The sequence below is a fragment of the Hydra viridissima genome, unplaced genomic scaffold (genome assembly GCF_058129835.1).
Source record: "Hydra viridissima isolate aposymbiotic clone 2 unplaced genomic scaffold, HvirCarnegie_v1 scaffold_7, whole genome shotgun sequence".
NCBI lineage: Eukaryota > Metazoa > Cnidaria > Hydrozoa > Anthoathecata > Hydridae > Hydra > Hydra viridissima.
The window spans coordinates 6,833,033-6,849,772 of record NW_028324306.1 but is presented as its reverse complement, the minus strand read 5'-3'; the positions used below and the strand labels follow the sequence as shown (position 1 = coordinate 6,849,772).

General features: G+C 27.9%; 1 protein-coding gene and 1 pseudogene across 10 annotated transcripts in view; one reads left to right on the top strand and one right to left on the bottom strand.

Moving 5' to 3' along the window:
• The window catches only part of LOC145184913 (uncharacterized), a 37,753-nt gene that overhangs the window by 7,572 nt on the left and 13,441 nt on the right, over positions 1–16,740 (bottom strand). For 6 of the 10 annotated variants that reach the window (XM_090093508.1, XM_090093511.1, XM_090093507.1 and 3 more), the window contains 15 exons: positions 14,667–14,913; positions 13,152–13,272; positions 11,607–11,743; positions 11,274–11,525; positions 9,893–10,188; positions 8,464–8,539; positions 8,130–8,200; positions 7,772–7,900; positions 7,531–7,659; positions 6,661–6,792; positions 2,502–2,636; positions 2,275–2,415; positions 607–744; positions 428–514; positions 30–171 (listed from right to left, as the gene is read on the bottom strand). In XM_090093508.1, coding sequence (XP_089949634.1) covers positions 30–171; positions 428–514; positions 607–744; positions 2,275–2,415; positions 2,502–2,636; positions 6,661–6,792; positions 7,531–7,659; positions 7,772–7,900; positions 8,130–8,200; positions 8,464–8,539; positions 9,893–10,188; positions 11,274–11,525; positions 11,607–11,743; positions 13,152–13,272; positions 14,667–14,913 — 2,233 coding nt within the window. Of the gene's footprint in view, positions 1–29; positions 172–427; positions 515–606; positions 745–2,274; positions 2,416–2,501; positions 2,637–6,660; positions 6,793–7,530; positions 7,660–7,771; positions 7,901–8,034; positions 8,201–8,463; positions 8,540–9,892; positions 10,189–11,273; positions 11,526–11,606; positions 11,744–13,151; positions 13,273–14,666; positions 14,914–16,740 lie in introns of those variants that run through there. The other 4 variants (XR_016454311.1, XR_016454312.1, XR_016454313.1 and 1 more) reach the window with 3 other exon arrangements.
• Positions 4,040–5,610, top strand: LOC149885904 (uncharacterized; annotated as a pseudogene).

Below are 16,740 nucleotides of genomic sequence, written 5' to 3'. Positions count from 1 at the left end.
AGTAAAAACAAAAATAAATAAAAAAATACTTTTGATCAAACTTGCGATCCTTAATGCTGTTGCTCCACACATATCTTCGATATATAATGAATCCAATAAGAATAATAACCAATACTATACAAACTGACCCAACAAGTATGTATGTAGTGATTTTCTTTGTTTTTTGAGCTTCTATAATCAATCTTTTATAAATCAATCTTTTATAATCAGTCTTTTATAAATCAATCTTTTATAAATAAATTAACCAATAAAAAAATACATCGGAACAAAGCTCAGTTAATTTTAAAATGGTTTTTTTTTTTTTCAAAGAAAAAAAAAAAAAGAAAAAAAGTTTTCTTAAAGATCAAATGAGTTTTTTTAAAGATAAAAAATTTTTATATAGAAAGAGTCCAAAAGTTTTAAAACTAAAATGAAAGAAAAAATGCACCTGCACAAAACCCCAAAACTTTATCACATAATTTGCAATTTAAGCACATTGAAAGACATTCTGCTCCATAATAACCATCAGGACATGCTGAAAAAAATTTTGCAATGTAATTTTGGATAAAAAAAAACCCTTGTTTTTTTTGTTTGTTTGTAATAAAAACAACCTTTTCATTAACTTACTTTCGTTACAGAGAAAGCCTAAAAAACCAGGTTTACAAAAGCATTTTCCTGAGACATGGTCACAGAGTCCAGACATACCATTATATGTACAATTACATTGCTGAAAGCAGTTTTCACCAAAACTGTTTTGCTCACAAACTACAGAAAAGAATATGAAAAAAACAGCTATGTGAAAAAAAAGTGCAGTAACAATACTTTATGCAATTCAATGAAAATTTGAAAAATAATAAATGAAATAGCAGTAAAATTATAATTTTAGAATCGCAAATTTTCAGAAAAACCAAATTGATTTTTAGGCAATTTTTACGAAAAAATGAATTTGTTTAGATATTTTTACAACAAAAAAATCTAAACAAATTCATTTTTTCGTATGTTTTTAATTTTTTCAATGACAGCCTTTAGGAAGGGATGGAAGAACTGACAAGTAGTAATGAAGAACTATTTGTAATGGTTGACTTGAGTATCCTGACAAATTACATCAAATCTTCTCTTAAAACTTCAAACAGAAAAATCAAAATGGTTTAATTCAGAGCTTGATTGTCATCAATTTCATCTTCAATCTGATAATTGTCAATGTTTTTGTTTTTTTACTAAGTTCCTGTTTTTCTGGTTAAGTGCAAGGGTGTTTATTAGAACACCTAATTTCGATTGGGGAAAGTTCTTAACAGGCTGTATCAACATTTTCCACTTGTTTTATTAACTATCAACTACTTTGTGGGTGTTTTTCTCCTTTTACTGAAAGTTTTTAGGAGTCTGCCTGACTGTTGTCTTTTCAAGAGCACCAAATACTTTAGCAACTTTTCAAGAGCACCAAATACTTCAGCTGATGGCTACAATGAGGTTTTTTCAACATCCAATTTTTTAGTAAAGATTTTATGAATTTTTTTTCCCAATGAAATGGGCACTGATGGCCTTTTAGCACTTTAAAAATTATTTTTTTATAAAGTCTAGCTTTTAACCGTGGAAACTCTAATTGCTTCACTTGTAGGTGAAATCCACACAAAAAACCCACACAAAAGCTTAACATTTTGTTAGCTTCTGTATTTAAAATTTTATAGAAAACTTTAGTAGGAAAACTAAGTTGATAAATCTGAACAAAAATAAACACATTTTTAGACTAACTTTCTGTTAGGTTTTCAGACTTTAGACTCAAATCCTTACAAAAATGTAGTCTGCAAGTTGGTGTCACACCCATTCACACCCTTTGTATCAACTGCCATAATTAAACTATCATTAAACTGTCATGCTACACACTGGAAAATTAAAGTTAAATAAAGATTTTTTTTTTAAATTTAATTTTTTTTAACTAAATTGAATTTATAAAAACTCAAAAAAGTGAACAATCTTTATCATTGTTAATTTTAATAACTTAAACAAATAAATTTTTTTCATTTTTTTAAATAAAACATAAAAATATAAAAGAAAAACGTTTAGGAGAATATGTTTAAACTATAAATCACTTTGCCAATTGTAATTAAACAAAAAAATTTCCTGATAAAGTTTAAGACAAAAAAATTTAATTAACACAACTTATTTAATTAACACAACTTATTTTATTGAAAACTGTTAGAAAAAAATCTATATCAAAACTAAAATTTGTAAGTTTGTAGGGAAAAAAGTAACAAATTTGTAGGGAAATTCTTATCATAAAAAAGTAAAAAATTTTACTTTGATGACACTCTCTTCCTTTATAACCAGCAAAACACTTGCATTGTCCTGTAACAGCATCACATGATTTATTTTCAGAGTTAGACTGATTGCATTGACAAACCTGTAAACAACCAAAGCCCCAAGTACCAGCATCACAAACTAAATTGATTCAAAAAAATCAAATCATTTAAATCAAAATCAAAAGATTGTGACAAGAGCAACTGTAAGTAATATATATAGATTACTTTCAGAACAATCTGGAACCTTAAAACCAGCTTTGCATTTACAGGTTCCAGAAACAGGATCACAAAAGTCAGTGTTATCACGAAAACAAATACAGTTTTGTTGACAGTTGATTCCATATTTTCCTTGGTCACATACTACAAAAAGGAAAAAGGTTAGGTTGAAAAATAAGTTTAAATCATTAAAGTTGAGTATAATTCTAGAAACTAAAACATAAAATTCATAATCAAATATTTACTTAAAAGGAACAGATGATTAAAAAAACTGTACTATTCTTAAAATTTATAAAGTTAGAATAAATTCTGTCTATGAAACATGACTCTTTTTGCAAAAATATTTATATAATGTGGGCAAAAATAGTGGCAATTTTTTTTTTAATTCAAAACATAATTATTTGTTCAAATGCCTTTAACTTTAAGGGTGGAATGCAAGAACTGAACTTAAGTCAAGTTCGACTTGAAATTTCAAGTTCAACTTTGTCAAGTCAGACTTGAAAAATTGACTTGAGTGAATGTATAAACAGAACTTGAAAGTTTCAAGCTCGTGCTTGAATAAGTCGAACTTGAAAAATATTCAAGGTGTTAAATTCAGGGTATTTATCAGAAAATGCACTTAGCAACCAATAGTGACAGTATACTGGGTTTTTGGGTTTTTGCTAAAACCAAATCTCTAGTTTGATACAAATCTTTAGTGACAAAGTTGGATTAACTTATAGTTATCTAAAAGCTATTTTCATTTTTACAGGTATGTTGACTTATACAACAGCTAAGTTAGTAATTAGATTACATTTTTTTCTAATACATTAAGATAATTTTGAATATAGATATTATTATAGAATTTTAATTAAATATAAAGTATAAGTAGATTACATATCCTTCAACATGCCAAAGTATCATTCAGGAGGAAGAAATAAGGCTAATGATTGAAATGAAATGACCATATTAGGTGATCAACCAAATAGAGTAATATGTAATTATTGCAAAAAGAGCATAGCTAAAAAAATAGAGAGAGTTAAGAGCCATTTAGACAAATGCAGAAGAATAAAAAAAGTGCAAATGATTCCACAGAAGTATTTAACAATATACAGTCTTAGAGTCAAGGCCATCTATATCTGCAGCATCAAATATGTCTAACCAGTCAGAAGATGAAGAACAAGTTTGTTTCAGTGTTATTAGTGATGATTCTTATTCTTCAATTTTTCATTCCAATCCATTGAAGGTGCAACGACAAACATCCATTTCTAACTTTGTTGCTACAACGAGAAGTAATCAGAAGGATGAACTGGATTTGCAATTTGCAAGGTTTTTCTTTTCAGCAAATATACCATTCAACGTAGTAGAAAATCTTGAATTTATCAAACTGATTAAAAAACTAAGAACTGGATACGAGCCACTAAATAGAAAGCAGATATCTTCAGAACTCTTAGTAAAGGTAAATAAAGAAGTAATCAGTTCAATGAAAAGTGATCTTGCTGATGATTGTGCTATTACCCTAATTCAAGATGGTTGGAGTACAGTCAGTAATGATCCTATAATTGCTCATAGTATCCATAATGGAAGTAAACCCTATCTCATTTCTGCAGTTGATGCTGGAAGCCATTCAAAAACAGCAAATTATTGCACTCTGGCTGCTAAGGATGCAATCAAAGTTGCAAAAGAAACCTTCAATAAAGATGTAAGTGTGAGCTAACTTTTGTATTTAAAGTGTGTGTGTGTGTGTGTGTGTGTGTGTGTGTGTGTGTGTGTGTGTGTGTGTGTGTGTGTGTATATATATATATAATGTTGTATGTGTGTGTATCTGTGCATATATATATATATATATATATATAATTACAACCACTTATTTACAATAAAAATTTGAAAAATGAATATTAAATAGAATATTTTCATAATAATCTTGCATAAGTCTATTCAAAGTTTGAATTAAGTAAAGTTAACTAATGAGGAGAAAACTAATGAAAATAAATATATTTATACTTTCATTTTTAGGTATTTGCAGTATGCACTGACAATGAAAATAAAATGTCTAAAATGAGAGAGCTTTTGCAAGCTGAAATCCCTAAGCTGATAACATATGGTTGCTCTGCTCATTTTCTAAACTTAGTTGAAAAGGATGTCTCTTCGAAGTCCATAATAAAGAATATTGTAGAAATTCATAAATATTTTCGTAATCATCACCAACCACATGTATGTACCAAATTTTAGATTATTGACTTACTGATCATATTTTGTGATGCAATGTTATGAAATAAAATAGCGTTAATGATATTGGCCTAAGTAATAAATATGGCAAAAGAGATCCTAGCTAATGTACACAAAGATTATCTTTTAACATTTCTTTGTTGAATTTTGTTAAACAATTATTCTATAGGGGTGGTTAATTGAAAAAGGTGGACTAATGTCACAGGTACCCAATGATACTCGCTGGAACTCCCAATTGGATTGTATAAAGACATACATATCTAATCATTCCCTGTATGTTGCCATTAGAGGTGAGCATATGGAGTCCATTGATCCTTCAATCGGAAGATTAATTGACAATCTGTCAATACAGAGAGAAGCAATTAATTTACAAGAACAACTAAAAATTATTGGTGCTGCATTAGATAAGGTTTATAATTTAGTTTATTTAGTTATTTGCTAGATGTATTAAACTTGAATATAGTAAATATATTAAAACATATTTCTGGCACCATTAACTTTACATAATTATAAACTAAATTATTGTGTTTGCTGTAGTTGCAGTCAGATGATACAACATTGTCTGAAGCAGTTGAGATTTGGCAAAGCCTCATACATGATAAAAAATTGGCTCTGTACAAAGATGATTTTTTAAAGAGGTTTAAGAAAGCAATCATTCCATGTCATTTTCTGGCTAATTTAACAGATGAAGGTAACATAATATAAAATTGTAAAAAAAATAAAAAATTGAATGTGATCAAATTTAAACAAATAATAGAGTTCCCAGAAAATAAAATTTCCATTTAAGTTTACTAATCTTATACCCTTACTTATATAATGTTATATTATACTTATATGATGATATATATTCAATATTTACTTAGGAAGAACATTGAATAGAAGTCAAGAAGAAGAAGCTGAAAATGGTTGAATGAAATCTATCCTGAATTTATGCCTGGCTACTATGCATTTAAACTAAAAGATGCTAATTGTCTTCCGACATATTTATTTAATGATAGTGTAAAAAGCACAACATCAGCAACAAATTGGTGGAAAATTATAGAAATGAAGGAGTCGAAGTCTTCAAAATTACCTGCAAATTTTGCAAGGTTTTTACGGCACTTGCACACTTGCCCAGCTAGTTCTGGATCCATTGAAAGATTTTTCTCATCCTTTGGCATGATTTGGAGCAAAATTAGAAATCGTTTAGGAATAGAGAAAGCTGAAATGCTTGTACAAATTTACAGACATTTAAAATCAAGATGAACAAAGTTTAAATATTGCTGTTCCAAGGGAAGAAAAAAGTTTCATTTATGAAATATATAATACTCAACTCCTTATTTTATTATCATCAGGACAATTTTTGAGCAGCATCTAACCTATAGTGTTAAATGGAAACTAATTTATGACTGAAAAAGTTGTAAATGAAAAACTTGAGACCAAAAACCCAGTAAGTTGGGTTTTTGGTGGGTTTTTGCTCTTGGGTATTTGGGTGGGTTTTTGGGTTTGGGTTTTTGGGTACCAACCCTGGTCTAATATATGATTAAATAAAAAGTCAACAACATAGTAAAAAAAAACAGTCTTACAATGTATTTTTAATTATAAAAATCTTGCATTTGGAAAGAATTTTTTCAAATTTTGGAAAACATTTTGGAAAACATTTTGGAAAGTCTGGTTTGAAGTCAGACTTGAAAAACGGTCTATTTTTGACTATTTTCAAGTCTGACTTGAGTTGAAGTTTGCTTTATGCATTCAAACCTGAAGTTTGAAGTTTGGTTCTTGCATTCCACCCTTAATGTTTTATTCCAAAAATAAGTTAATTTCCACAAAATTAGCTAAATTATAAAATTGTAATTCATTATGATCATTAAATATTGAACTTTGGCTCAACTGTGCCTAACCATCTGTCTGTTCTAAAAAGAGACATGATAGGATTGATAAAAAAATTAAATTTTAAATGTAATAAACTCATTTCTTTTACTTTTACTGCATCTTTCACCCATCCATCCAGGTTGAACACACTCACAAGTACCATGTATGTGGTGACAACTTCCCTTATTATTACAATCACAAAAATTTGAACAGCCATCACCAAATGTTCCGCTACTACACACTAAAAACAAGGTTTTTTTTCACAATAGAATAATTTTTTTTACCATAATCAACATCAAATGTCTACAATCATTTACCTCTTTAATGATAATCATAATATATCTTTGACTATAAATATTAATATTAAAGATAGATATTTGATTATAAATTATTACTAAACATAAATAAATATAAAGTATAACTGAATTGTTGTTTAAAGAAACTTTGATTGAAAAAAAAAAATCCTTCATCATTATTTTAAGAAAAAATTTTGAAAAACAAAGTTAAAAGCTACTGTTTTTCCATTCCAATTTATTCTTTGCTACTTCTGTTATTTCTCTATTATATTTTAGTTATTTTCCCTTATTTCAATCTTAATTTTTTTAAATTTACTTTTATTTTCCTTTCTAAAAACAAGAATACTTTCAAAGAGCATCAAACTTGTCTAACAAAGGACCCTAGAATATATTTAAAGGAAATTCAGCAGAGTAAATCCAAACATTTGGTCCTCTAAAAACGTTCAATGTTTCTGTTTCTTTTTGAGGATAATCTCAATTTTAAATTTTAGCGGAAAAATGTTTTAAAATGTGGTCTTAAGACCACATTTTAAATTCATCCTTATTGAAGCTAAAAAGCAGATGTTTACATAAAGCTAATAAACATGAAAATTATATCTTCAGAACAGTAAACAGTATCATAAACAATTAAGTTTTCAAAAAAAAAAAAAAAAAAAAACATTTAACTTAAGATAACTATCCACCTTCATTGCATGTGCTACCTTGCCAGCCTGCAGTGCAATTACACATTCCAGTGATGTGATGGCAACTACTGCGATGAGCACAGGAGCATGAGGATAAGCACTCAAGACCAAATGTACCAGACACACATTCTAAAAAACACATTTTATACAAGTATGAATTTTGCTGCTAAGCACAAGATCTTGTTTTATAAAAAGAAACTATAGAAGAAAAAAAACAAACTAAAATAGTAAACTAGTTTACCATATTCACAATATTTCCCATAATACCCTGATGTACATGTGCAAGCACCATTTCTAGAATCACAATGTGCATTATTCAAACATTCACATGATTTTGTGCAATTTTTACCCCAATATGAGCCAATGCATTCTATATAAAACATAATGTATTGTGATTAATATTAAAGCAAACACACATAAAATCACCACTAAAAACAAGTAATGTATCAACAAACAATCTATTTCTATAATTTTATTTCAATTGCCAAAATTTATAACAATTACTTAGCACTGATCTTACAGTTTTGTTTGTAGAAATATTTGCAACTTTAAAAATTATAACTGTCATCATGGCTTTTCAATTAAATGAGAAATCGTACTTTGCTGTTCACTGCATGTTGGTGGTAGCCATCCATCTTCACATGTACATGTTCCAGTAATGCCATGACAGCTAAAGTAAAAGCTCTAAGCAAAATGTATTTTGCATTCAGAGGATCCTGTATTTGTATTTTCCTTTCAAAACTCAAAAATGTTTTTAAAATTGAAAGAAATTTTGAATATGAGAAAATAAAATTTAAATTTATTACAGAATAAATAGCTAAAAATAAAATTAAAATGAAACTAAAAACTTGAAAAGATTTCTTAGGATTTCAAAATAAAACGAAAATTCTGAAAAGATTTTTTGAGATGATTTAAAATAATTTTAAAACATACTGGACAGAATTATTTTGAGAACACAAGCATGAATTATTGCAGCCTAATCCAAACTTCCAATCACTAACATCACACTCTAAAACAAAGGAAACAAAAATGCTTTAAAAAAAAAGATTGACAGTAATCCAGTTGATAAATTGAAAATGGAATAGACACTCCCTCAAATCCACTTCAAAGCTCTTAAGGGGGGAATAAATATCATCCTGCACTACTGAATCTTTTAACTTTCTCCTATCAAAAGTTTGAACGGTTTTTTTGTTTGGTGACCAAACAAAAAAACCTGAAAATTTAAAGATAGGCAGAGAGAGTATGCAAAAGTTTGGAAACACTGAACAAGAAGATTGTGTGAACCACACTGATTATCAAGATTCTGAAGAGTCAGGCATTAATTTTACTAAAGTCAGGTGGATAAGATCAGTAGTTTTGTGCAATGCTTTCCTTATCTTGCAGACACCATGTGCTAGAGTTTAATAGTTAAATAGCTCTTTCTGAGAAAAATTGTAAAACAAAAGAAAACAGGATCAACTCTCTTTTTAAAAAAAAAAGGAATACATTATAGTCCAATATAAAGTCCCTGAGTCTAACTAGTCATAACTAGTCTGGAATAATTTCAATAATTTGAAAAGAGGCATGCCTTTATATAATAACTATAGTGTCTTAAAGACTTCCATAAAAGCTTCATCAGTAAAAGATTTTTTTTTATTATATACTGGTGAAAGAAGTTTTTTTTATAAAAAATAAAAAAACATCTTTGAGATAGAATATAAGAAAAATATCTTTGAGATATTTTTAAAGAATATAAGATATACATAAAGAATATAAGAAAAATGAAAATCTTTTATATTACATTTGCACAAAACCTAGAATTAGATCTATCATTAGTTTTTTTTTTTTTTTTCTCAAAGTGAACATCAAATAAACATATAGACAAAAAATGAGCGTCATCTTCTCAATGTCACAAAAGTAAACTTTTAAACTTCAGGCTTCAAAAATTTTCCTTACTTGAATTTTATTGAATTTCTTGAATTTTTCCATTCCTAACTTGAAGTGTTAAAATTTTTAAAATATTATGTAAAATATTGTAAGAAAACTTAAAATTTTTTTTTTAAAACACCTTCAGACCAAAAACTGTGTCACACAAGTAAACATTTTAAGATAAAATTCAGACCAAAAACATATTTGATAAAAACACAAATACTTTCCAATATTTACTAAGTATTAAAATTCCAAATTCCAAATATCTTTCAATACAAAATCTTAAGATGTTGTTTAATTAAGAACAACGTTAATATCTTAGTAGTGGTATTTGATTGGTGATCAGAAACTATAGTGGGCCAGACAAAAAAATATATAAATGGCAGATTATTAATAGAAGCCAACATCAACTTTACACATAATAAAAAACAATATAAAGTACAAACACTTTTACTTTTTTCACAAGTTTCTCCTTGATATTCTCCAAAACATTCACATTTTCCAGTAAAACGATTGCATTTCCCATGAATTGAGCAGTTGCATGTTTGGCTGCAGTCTTTACCAAAAAATCCATTATCACATTCAACACTACAATCAGAACCAGCCCACCCTTCTGTACACAAACAAGTTCCATCAATCGGAGAGCATGTTGCATTATTTTTGCATATGCATTTTTGCATGCAGTTTACCCCAAAAGTTTCATTCATGCATGGAAACTCACATTGTTCACCAAAGAACCCCTCTGAACATCTATAATAAAATCAAGCACACTTAAATCCCTCTAACAAAATCCAGCCCACTTAAACTTATACTTTACACTTTATTTCTAACCAAAATATAACTTTCTAAACAAAATGACATTTTTTTGGTAAAATCAATGCATCATTGATTTAAAAGAAGAACAAATTCTTCCCATTTGTATTTACAAATGTAAACTAAGTACAATAGAACATTCTAGAAATCAAATAGAAAAGAACATTGTTGAGATGTAGTAAAATACACTATTTCATGCATTGACTGTCAGTTTTAACATCTCCTCACCCCTAGATTCCTTTAGATTAGTAGACATGATTTGTGTTGTGACAAGAATCTGAACTAAGTGCTTAACAGGCATATTTTGAAAATCATAATGTAAAATTATTAACTAACTTCAATTGAAAAACCAAGGGAAAATCTGTGGAAATATATATAAATCTACATATCTTGTCTTTCACTATGACTTTTGTTAAGTTAGCAACTATTAAACACTATACCCTCAACTACTAAACACTATATCGTCAACTATTAAACATACCTAACTATGATTTGACACTTTCATATAAAATATATATTCTAATCTGTCAAATAATTTCCTTTGTAGAACACAATAATAGCTTAAGAAGCTATGAGGAACAATGTGGAGAGACATCCATAATAAATTTAATAAAACTCGGACAAAACTAAAAAAAACTCTCAAGTATTAAAAGTACAGAAAGAAATTGACTCCTGCTGTAGTAAAATCTAATTTAACAAACCAATAGTGTACTTATATCAATTTTACTTATATCATGGACTTTTTACTATAAACATTGTTGGAATTTCTCAAATCAAAAAACCTATTTAGCACTTAATTCAGATTTTTTTTTTTTTCAACATGCATCATGTTTACATTGTAATATTTTAATACTAGAGGTATTACAGAAGTCTAATATAATAGAACATCAAAGAACTCTTATATAATAGAAAATTGCAGAAGTTTATTGTAATAGAAAATTGCAGAAGTTTATTGTAATAGAAAATTGTTCAATAGAAAGAACAAAGAAACAAAAGAAAAACAAAATAAATATATTTCTCACAAACAATGTCCAGTGTTGGGTTCACAAGTTCCTTGTCCATGAGTACAATTGCAGGTAATATCACAAGGAACAGTCATATTAATTGTGACAGATTTCTCTTCTTGACAGGCTTTTTCACAAAACTTTCCATTCCAACCATGTAAGCAAGTGCATGTTCCATCAATATGATTGCAGATTTTTGTAGTATTAGAGTTACACTGACATAAATTTTTGCAAGATTCTCCAAATGTGCCATTACATTTAGTTTCACACCTAAAGTAAGAAGCATCAAATAACTTCTTTCAATGAAACAATCAGTTGCACCATCAATACATAAAAAAAAAAAAAAAATACTTTGGATCTTCATATCCAGGCAAGCAATCACAGGAGCCTGATACTGAGTCACATGCTTTGAAGTTGACACAATTACACATTTTACTACAACCCTCTCCATAAAACCCTTTTAAACATGGCAGAGTGCAACTCTTGCCCTTAAATACAAAACCATTTACTATACATTTATAAAGTATTTTTTAAGAGTTTTATGTAAATTTAAAATTATTTAAATAGAACATAAAAAATGTTTCTACAGTGGGTTGCATAAATAGTCACTACTTTGTTTGTGCGAAATTTTTGTTTTTTTCAAAATTATCTTTTAAACCAACTAATTAATATGATTAAAAGCGTATTAAATGTCTTAATTAATTGATTCTCTATTAAACAGTATATAATTCAAACTTGTTAGGTTAATCAGTCTTGAGTAAATATTAATTCAATTAGAACATACCTGTATTTCTAATGTAGCAAAAATATAGAGTCAACTAAAATTTAACGACTTAAGTTGAAATATCTCAACGAAATGTTATCTGAGTGATCTAAAAATTGGTGGTTGATTTCTTTCGAACTATATAAATGTTCTTGCGAAAATAAAGTTAAGTGATCATTTTTATATCTTGAGTTATTCGCATTGGTAATTATTTGATAAAGTAAAAAGACAAAAATGGGCAGAAAAGCTGTTTCAGATAATGTACAATAGCAAATTGTCGGTCTGCTAAAAGATAAAACAAAAAGCCAACAAGAAATAGCTTGAATGTGCAATGTTTTGCTTAAATGTGTACAAACAACTTTGAAAAACTAAAAGCTACATAATGATGTCAAAGATTTACCAAGGCTTGGTAGGCCTTTAAAGCCATTTTCAAAAGACCAAAGTTATCTCTATCGAAAGGTTAGACAAGACCCTAAAATTTCTTCTGCTTGATTGGAAAAGTATTACGGTCATGCCTTGGCCAGCTTGCTCTCCAGATCTCAATCTCATCGAGAACATTTGGGCTTGGATAGACAAGAGATTGGTCAAAGAGAGCATAGCCAGTGTTGTGCACTTACAGCAAGCCTTAGAAAAGCTTTGGAAAGAATTTCCAAGAGAATTATGCATTCGACTAGTTGAATCTATGCCTAGACATGTTCCTGCATGTGTGAAAGTTTGTGGTGCGCATACAAAATACTAAAATGCACCCTGACTCTACACTTTTGCTCTGTTTTTTTGCTTGTTTTTTTAAACAGTTGTATATATTATTTAAAAGTATCTTAAATTTTTTTTGAAAAAAATTTTTTTTTTGTTTTGTTTATAAAACCACTGTTAATAAAAGTTAAAACAATTTAAATTATGAACTTTTCTGTTTGCTTTAAATTTAAAAAAAAAAAATCATACAAAAAATCAACTGACTCTAAATTTATGCAACCCACTGTAATATAGATTTATTTTCTTTATTTATCCAATATATATTTCAATGATTTAAAATTAAAACATATCACATATTTTATAATAAATGCAATTGTAATTGCTTTTATTATAAAACTATAAAAGCATTTGAAAATATTGATAGATAAACTCAAAAGTACCCTCCATCCAGGACTACAATTACATGATCCATCAATATGATAACATGAAGCATTATTTTGACAAGAACATTGCAACTTACAATCTTGATCATAAGTACCAGCTGGGCAAGTCTGATTACAACTAAAAAGTCACCAAAATTTAAATTCTTAAGTAATCTTTAGATTAAGAAACTTTCTAAAATCTTTTAAAATTTAACAATTCAGCTAAATAATTGAATAGGTAAATAAAATCTATAAATTTTAGCGTAATAGAAAATGGGAAAAAGCTGAAATATTCATGCCAGTGAACTCTCATCTACTATCCTATCTACTTATTTAATGTTGCTTCAAAGTCTTTATTTGTAAATTCTTTTTTGTGCCTGCTTGTATGTCATGTTTATTCTGTAGAACATTTTAAAGCCTTGTTTTTCCAAATTCCAAATAGGTATAAAATGAGCTGTAGCTTATGTCAAGAAAATGATATATTTTGAAATACTGTTCAAATTCATTATTCAAAACATTGTATTTAACCAAATGTTTTAAATGATGCTCAAACTCTTGGGAAGAATCAGAGTAAGTTTGAAAAGCTTATTTTCTTATTTTTTATTTTCAATTTACAGAACAACAAAAAGAGAATTGAAGAGACAAAAGCTGAGGAAAAGGAATTCTTGAAAATGTAAGAAAAGACTGTGAAAATGAGTCAAGTAGATAAAGCAGATACTTTAAAAAAATTTTGAGAAGATTGAAGAAAGGGTGAAATACTTTTCCAGTAAATTGGAGAGAAAAAAATTAAGAACTAAGGCATAGTGTGAGTTCTGAGAATAATACAAATGATGAAGCAAAACAAGAGCATCTGAGAGAAAGAAATGAACTATCTGAAAGAAAGAAATAAACCCTAGTGGAAAGATAAATTCAAGTACAACAGCTTTTAAGTGTTGATGAAGTACTTCAGGACATTGACTTCATTAAACTGATTTTTTAGATTAATTTCTTAGATAAATTTTTGTTCACTTTGACTCCAGAATTATGGTTCAATATAGAAAACTAAATTTAGACCAAATTTCAATAGAGAATACAGTGAGCTTGTCCCTAGTGTTGGCCTCTCACCAACCTGGAAGACTTTGTTACTCAATAGTCTATTATTCTCAGCTCTTGGATTTAGCTCTTGAATTTAGATATCAAAAGATGGAGGTACATATGGTTCATGATGAAAGATGCCTAAAATTTAAATAATACATCAAAAATCTTTCAGTAACAAATGTTATGGCAGAAAGGAGAGACTTGTTTCTGAAGTTACAAGATGAGCTGCAAGATGAGCTGCAAGATGAGCTACAAGAACAAATTTGAGTTCAATCATAATTATTACAAACACCCTTTTTTGTATGAAATGATGAAAACTTTACTTTCTTTTTGATAATAAAAAATCATTTTATGTTAGACTTTATATTATGAAAATTCCTTATCTATAAAAGCTTATTCTAGCATAAACATTTTTTTCTTCAATTGAACAACTTGCACAAATAATGATTTTTTAACCTTTTCCCTTGAAAACCTTTAGAACAAATACAGCTTCCATCAACATGATTACACAATGCACTATTTTGGCAATCACATTTGTTTTCACACTGGTTGCCATAAAAACCACTTTTACATTTTTGATCACAATTAGTGCCAATCCATCCCTTTTGACAGTAACATGTTCCATTAACATTGTTACAAATGCCATCATTTTTACATAAGCAAGCTTCCTGACAATCTTTTCCAAACCGGTCAGAGGGACATGCTGAAAAAATGTTAATTAGAAACTAATCAAGACAAGTTTAAAATATTGTTATGATTATTACTATAAATGTTTTTATAAATACTCAAATATCAATTTATCTAATAAATATATATATTTTTAATTGCGTGTTTTTTTTATTTATGAATGTTTCAACTACCAAAGAAAGATCATCAACTTTATTTAAATTTATTTTCCTGACATTGAACACAACCTTAATAAATTTTAATGTAAAAGACTTTAAAATAGATGTGATGGTAGGGAACTTTAACATAAAAGCTTTTACAGTTTATGTGATAGTATTGACAGATAAAAACATGGTAGAAAAGTTAAAAAAACACTTATATAAAAATCATGGTTTTACGGCGTATATAAACACCCTGATTCTATGGTAACAAAATACTGTATTCTTGTTAATAGACAATCAATAAGATTATGACATGTTCATTGAATATATTTACTGTTATTTTTGTCTGTCTCTACTATTACATAAATTAGTTCACATCTAATGTAAAAGCTTTTATGAAAACCAAGAAAGGAAAAAAAAATTTTAAATTTTGTTTAGTTGCCCCTTCACTGTTACTTACTTTTCACTGCTTGACTTAAGTCATTACCTAAGAAAACCATCTACCTAGAATTATAGTAAATACATTTGAGTTTCAAAAATTAATAAAATTTAAATCTAACTATTAAATCCATGAAAAAAATTGAGTTTTTTTTTCTTATTGTACATTAGACAGCATTTGAAATCCACAATTATTTTCCTGTTAAAAAGGTAAAATATTTTTATGAAGTAAGAATTATAGATTTTCTAACTTTCTTTTTTTTTTCTTCAGGATTTAATTATGCATTTTTTTAATATTAGTAAATTGTTTAGCTAAATCGTTTTTTTGGTCATGAGCACTTAACTTACAATTTACTAATATAAAAAATAAGCATAGGTAATATTCCAGAAACACAATAATAGTTTTAAAATGTATAATTGTAACTTTATATTTGTATGCTACAAAATATTTTGTTAATAATGGAAATCAAAACATCTTGAACATTGGTAAACATTAAGGGACTTTAAAATGCCAATTAAAGCTAAGTCTCATAATGATAACAGGAAATTTGTCTGCATGCTGTGTATGAAAAAAAGGACAAGGCAACTTACAGAAACTCAAGCAGAAAAAATCTTCCAAATAAATCACTTACACTGTGTAATTTTTGTTAACGAAAATGAAATAAAAATGAAAATCAAACATTTTCATTTAACAAAAAAGAAGTAAAAGCGAAGACATTTCTAAAAAAATGGAAATGAAATAAGAACTTAAAGTTAATGTAAAAAAAAAAAAATAGAAATGAAAAAGTACAACTTTAATTACTGACCTTAGAACTAATCATCCAGAAATTTATAAAAAATTAAAATAAGTGATGATGAAAGGAGAAATAACAACTTGGCAAAGAGACAAGAACTAAATGATTCAGCTTGTGGAGGTGCAAAAGTACATACATTACAGGAGTTTACTGACGAGATACAATACAATTATACAAGTACTGTACAACACAGATTATGGGATTGAGAAAATTAAAAAAAAACTTGAAATATACTTTACAATTGGGGTGAGCTAATTTGTTTAAATTTTTTTTTTCCTGTTAGAAAGATAAGGTGTAGAGCAAAGTAAAGAAAAAGCTACACAAAGATCCACAGCAAAAACAAGCTCTGATATCTCTAATGAAGACAGCTCAGATGAATATGGTGATGACAAGATAATAGAGAATGAAGATAACTCTAGTGAAGTTGTAAGTAGTGAACAGGAAGACAATGCAGAATATTTTTTGTCATAT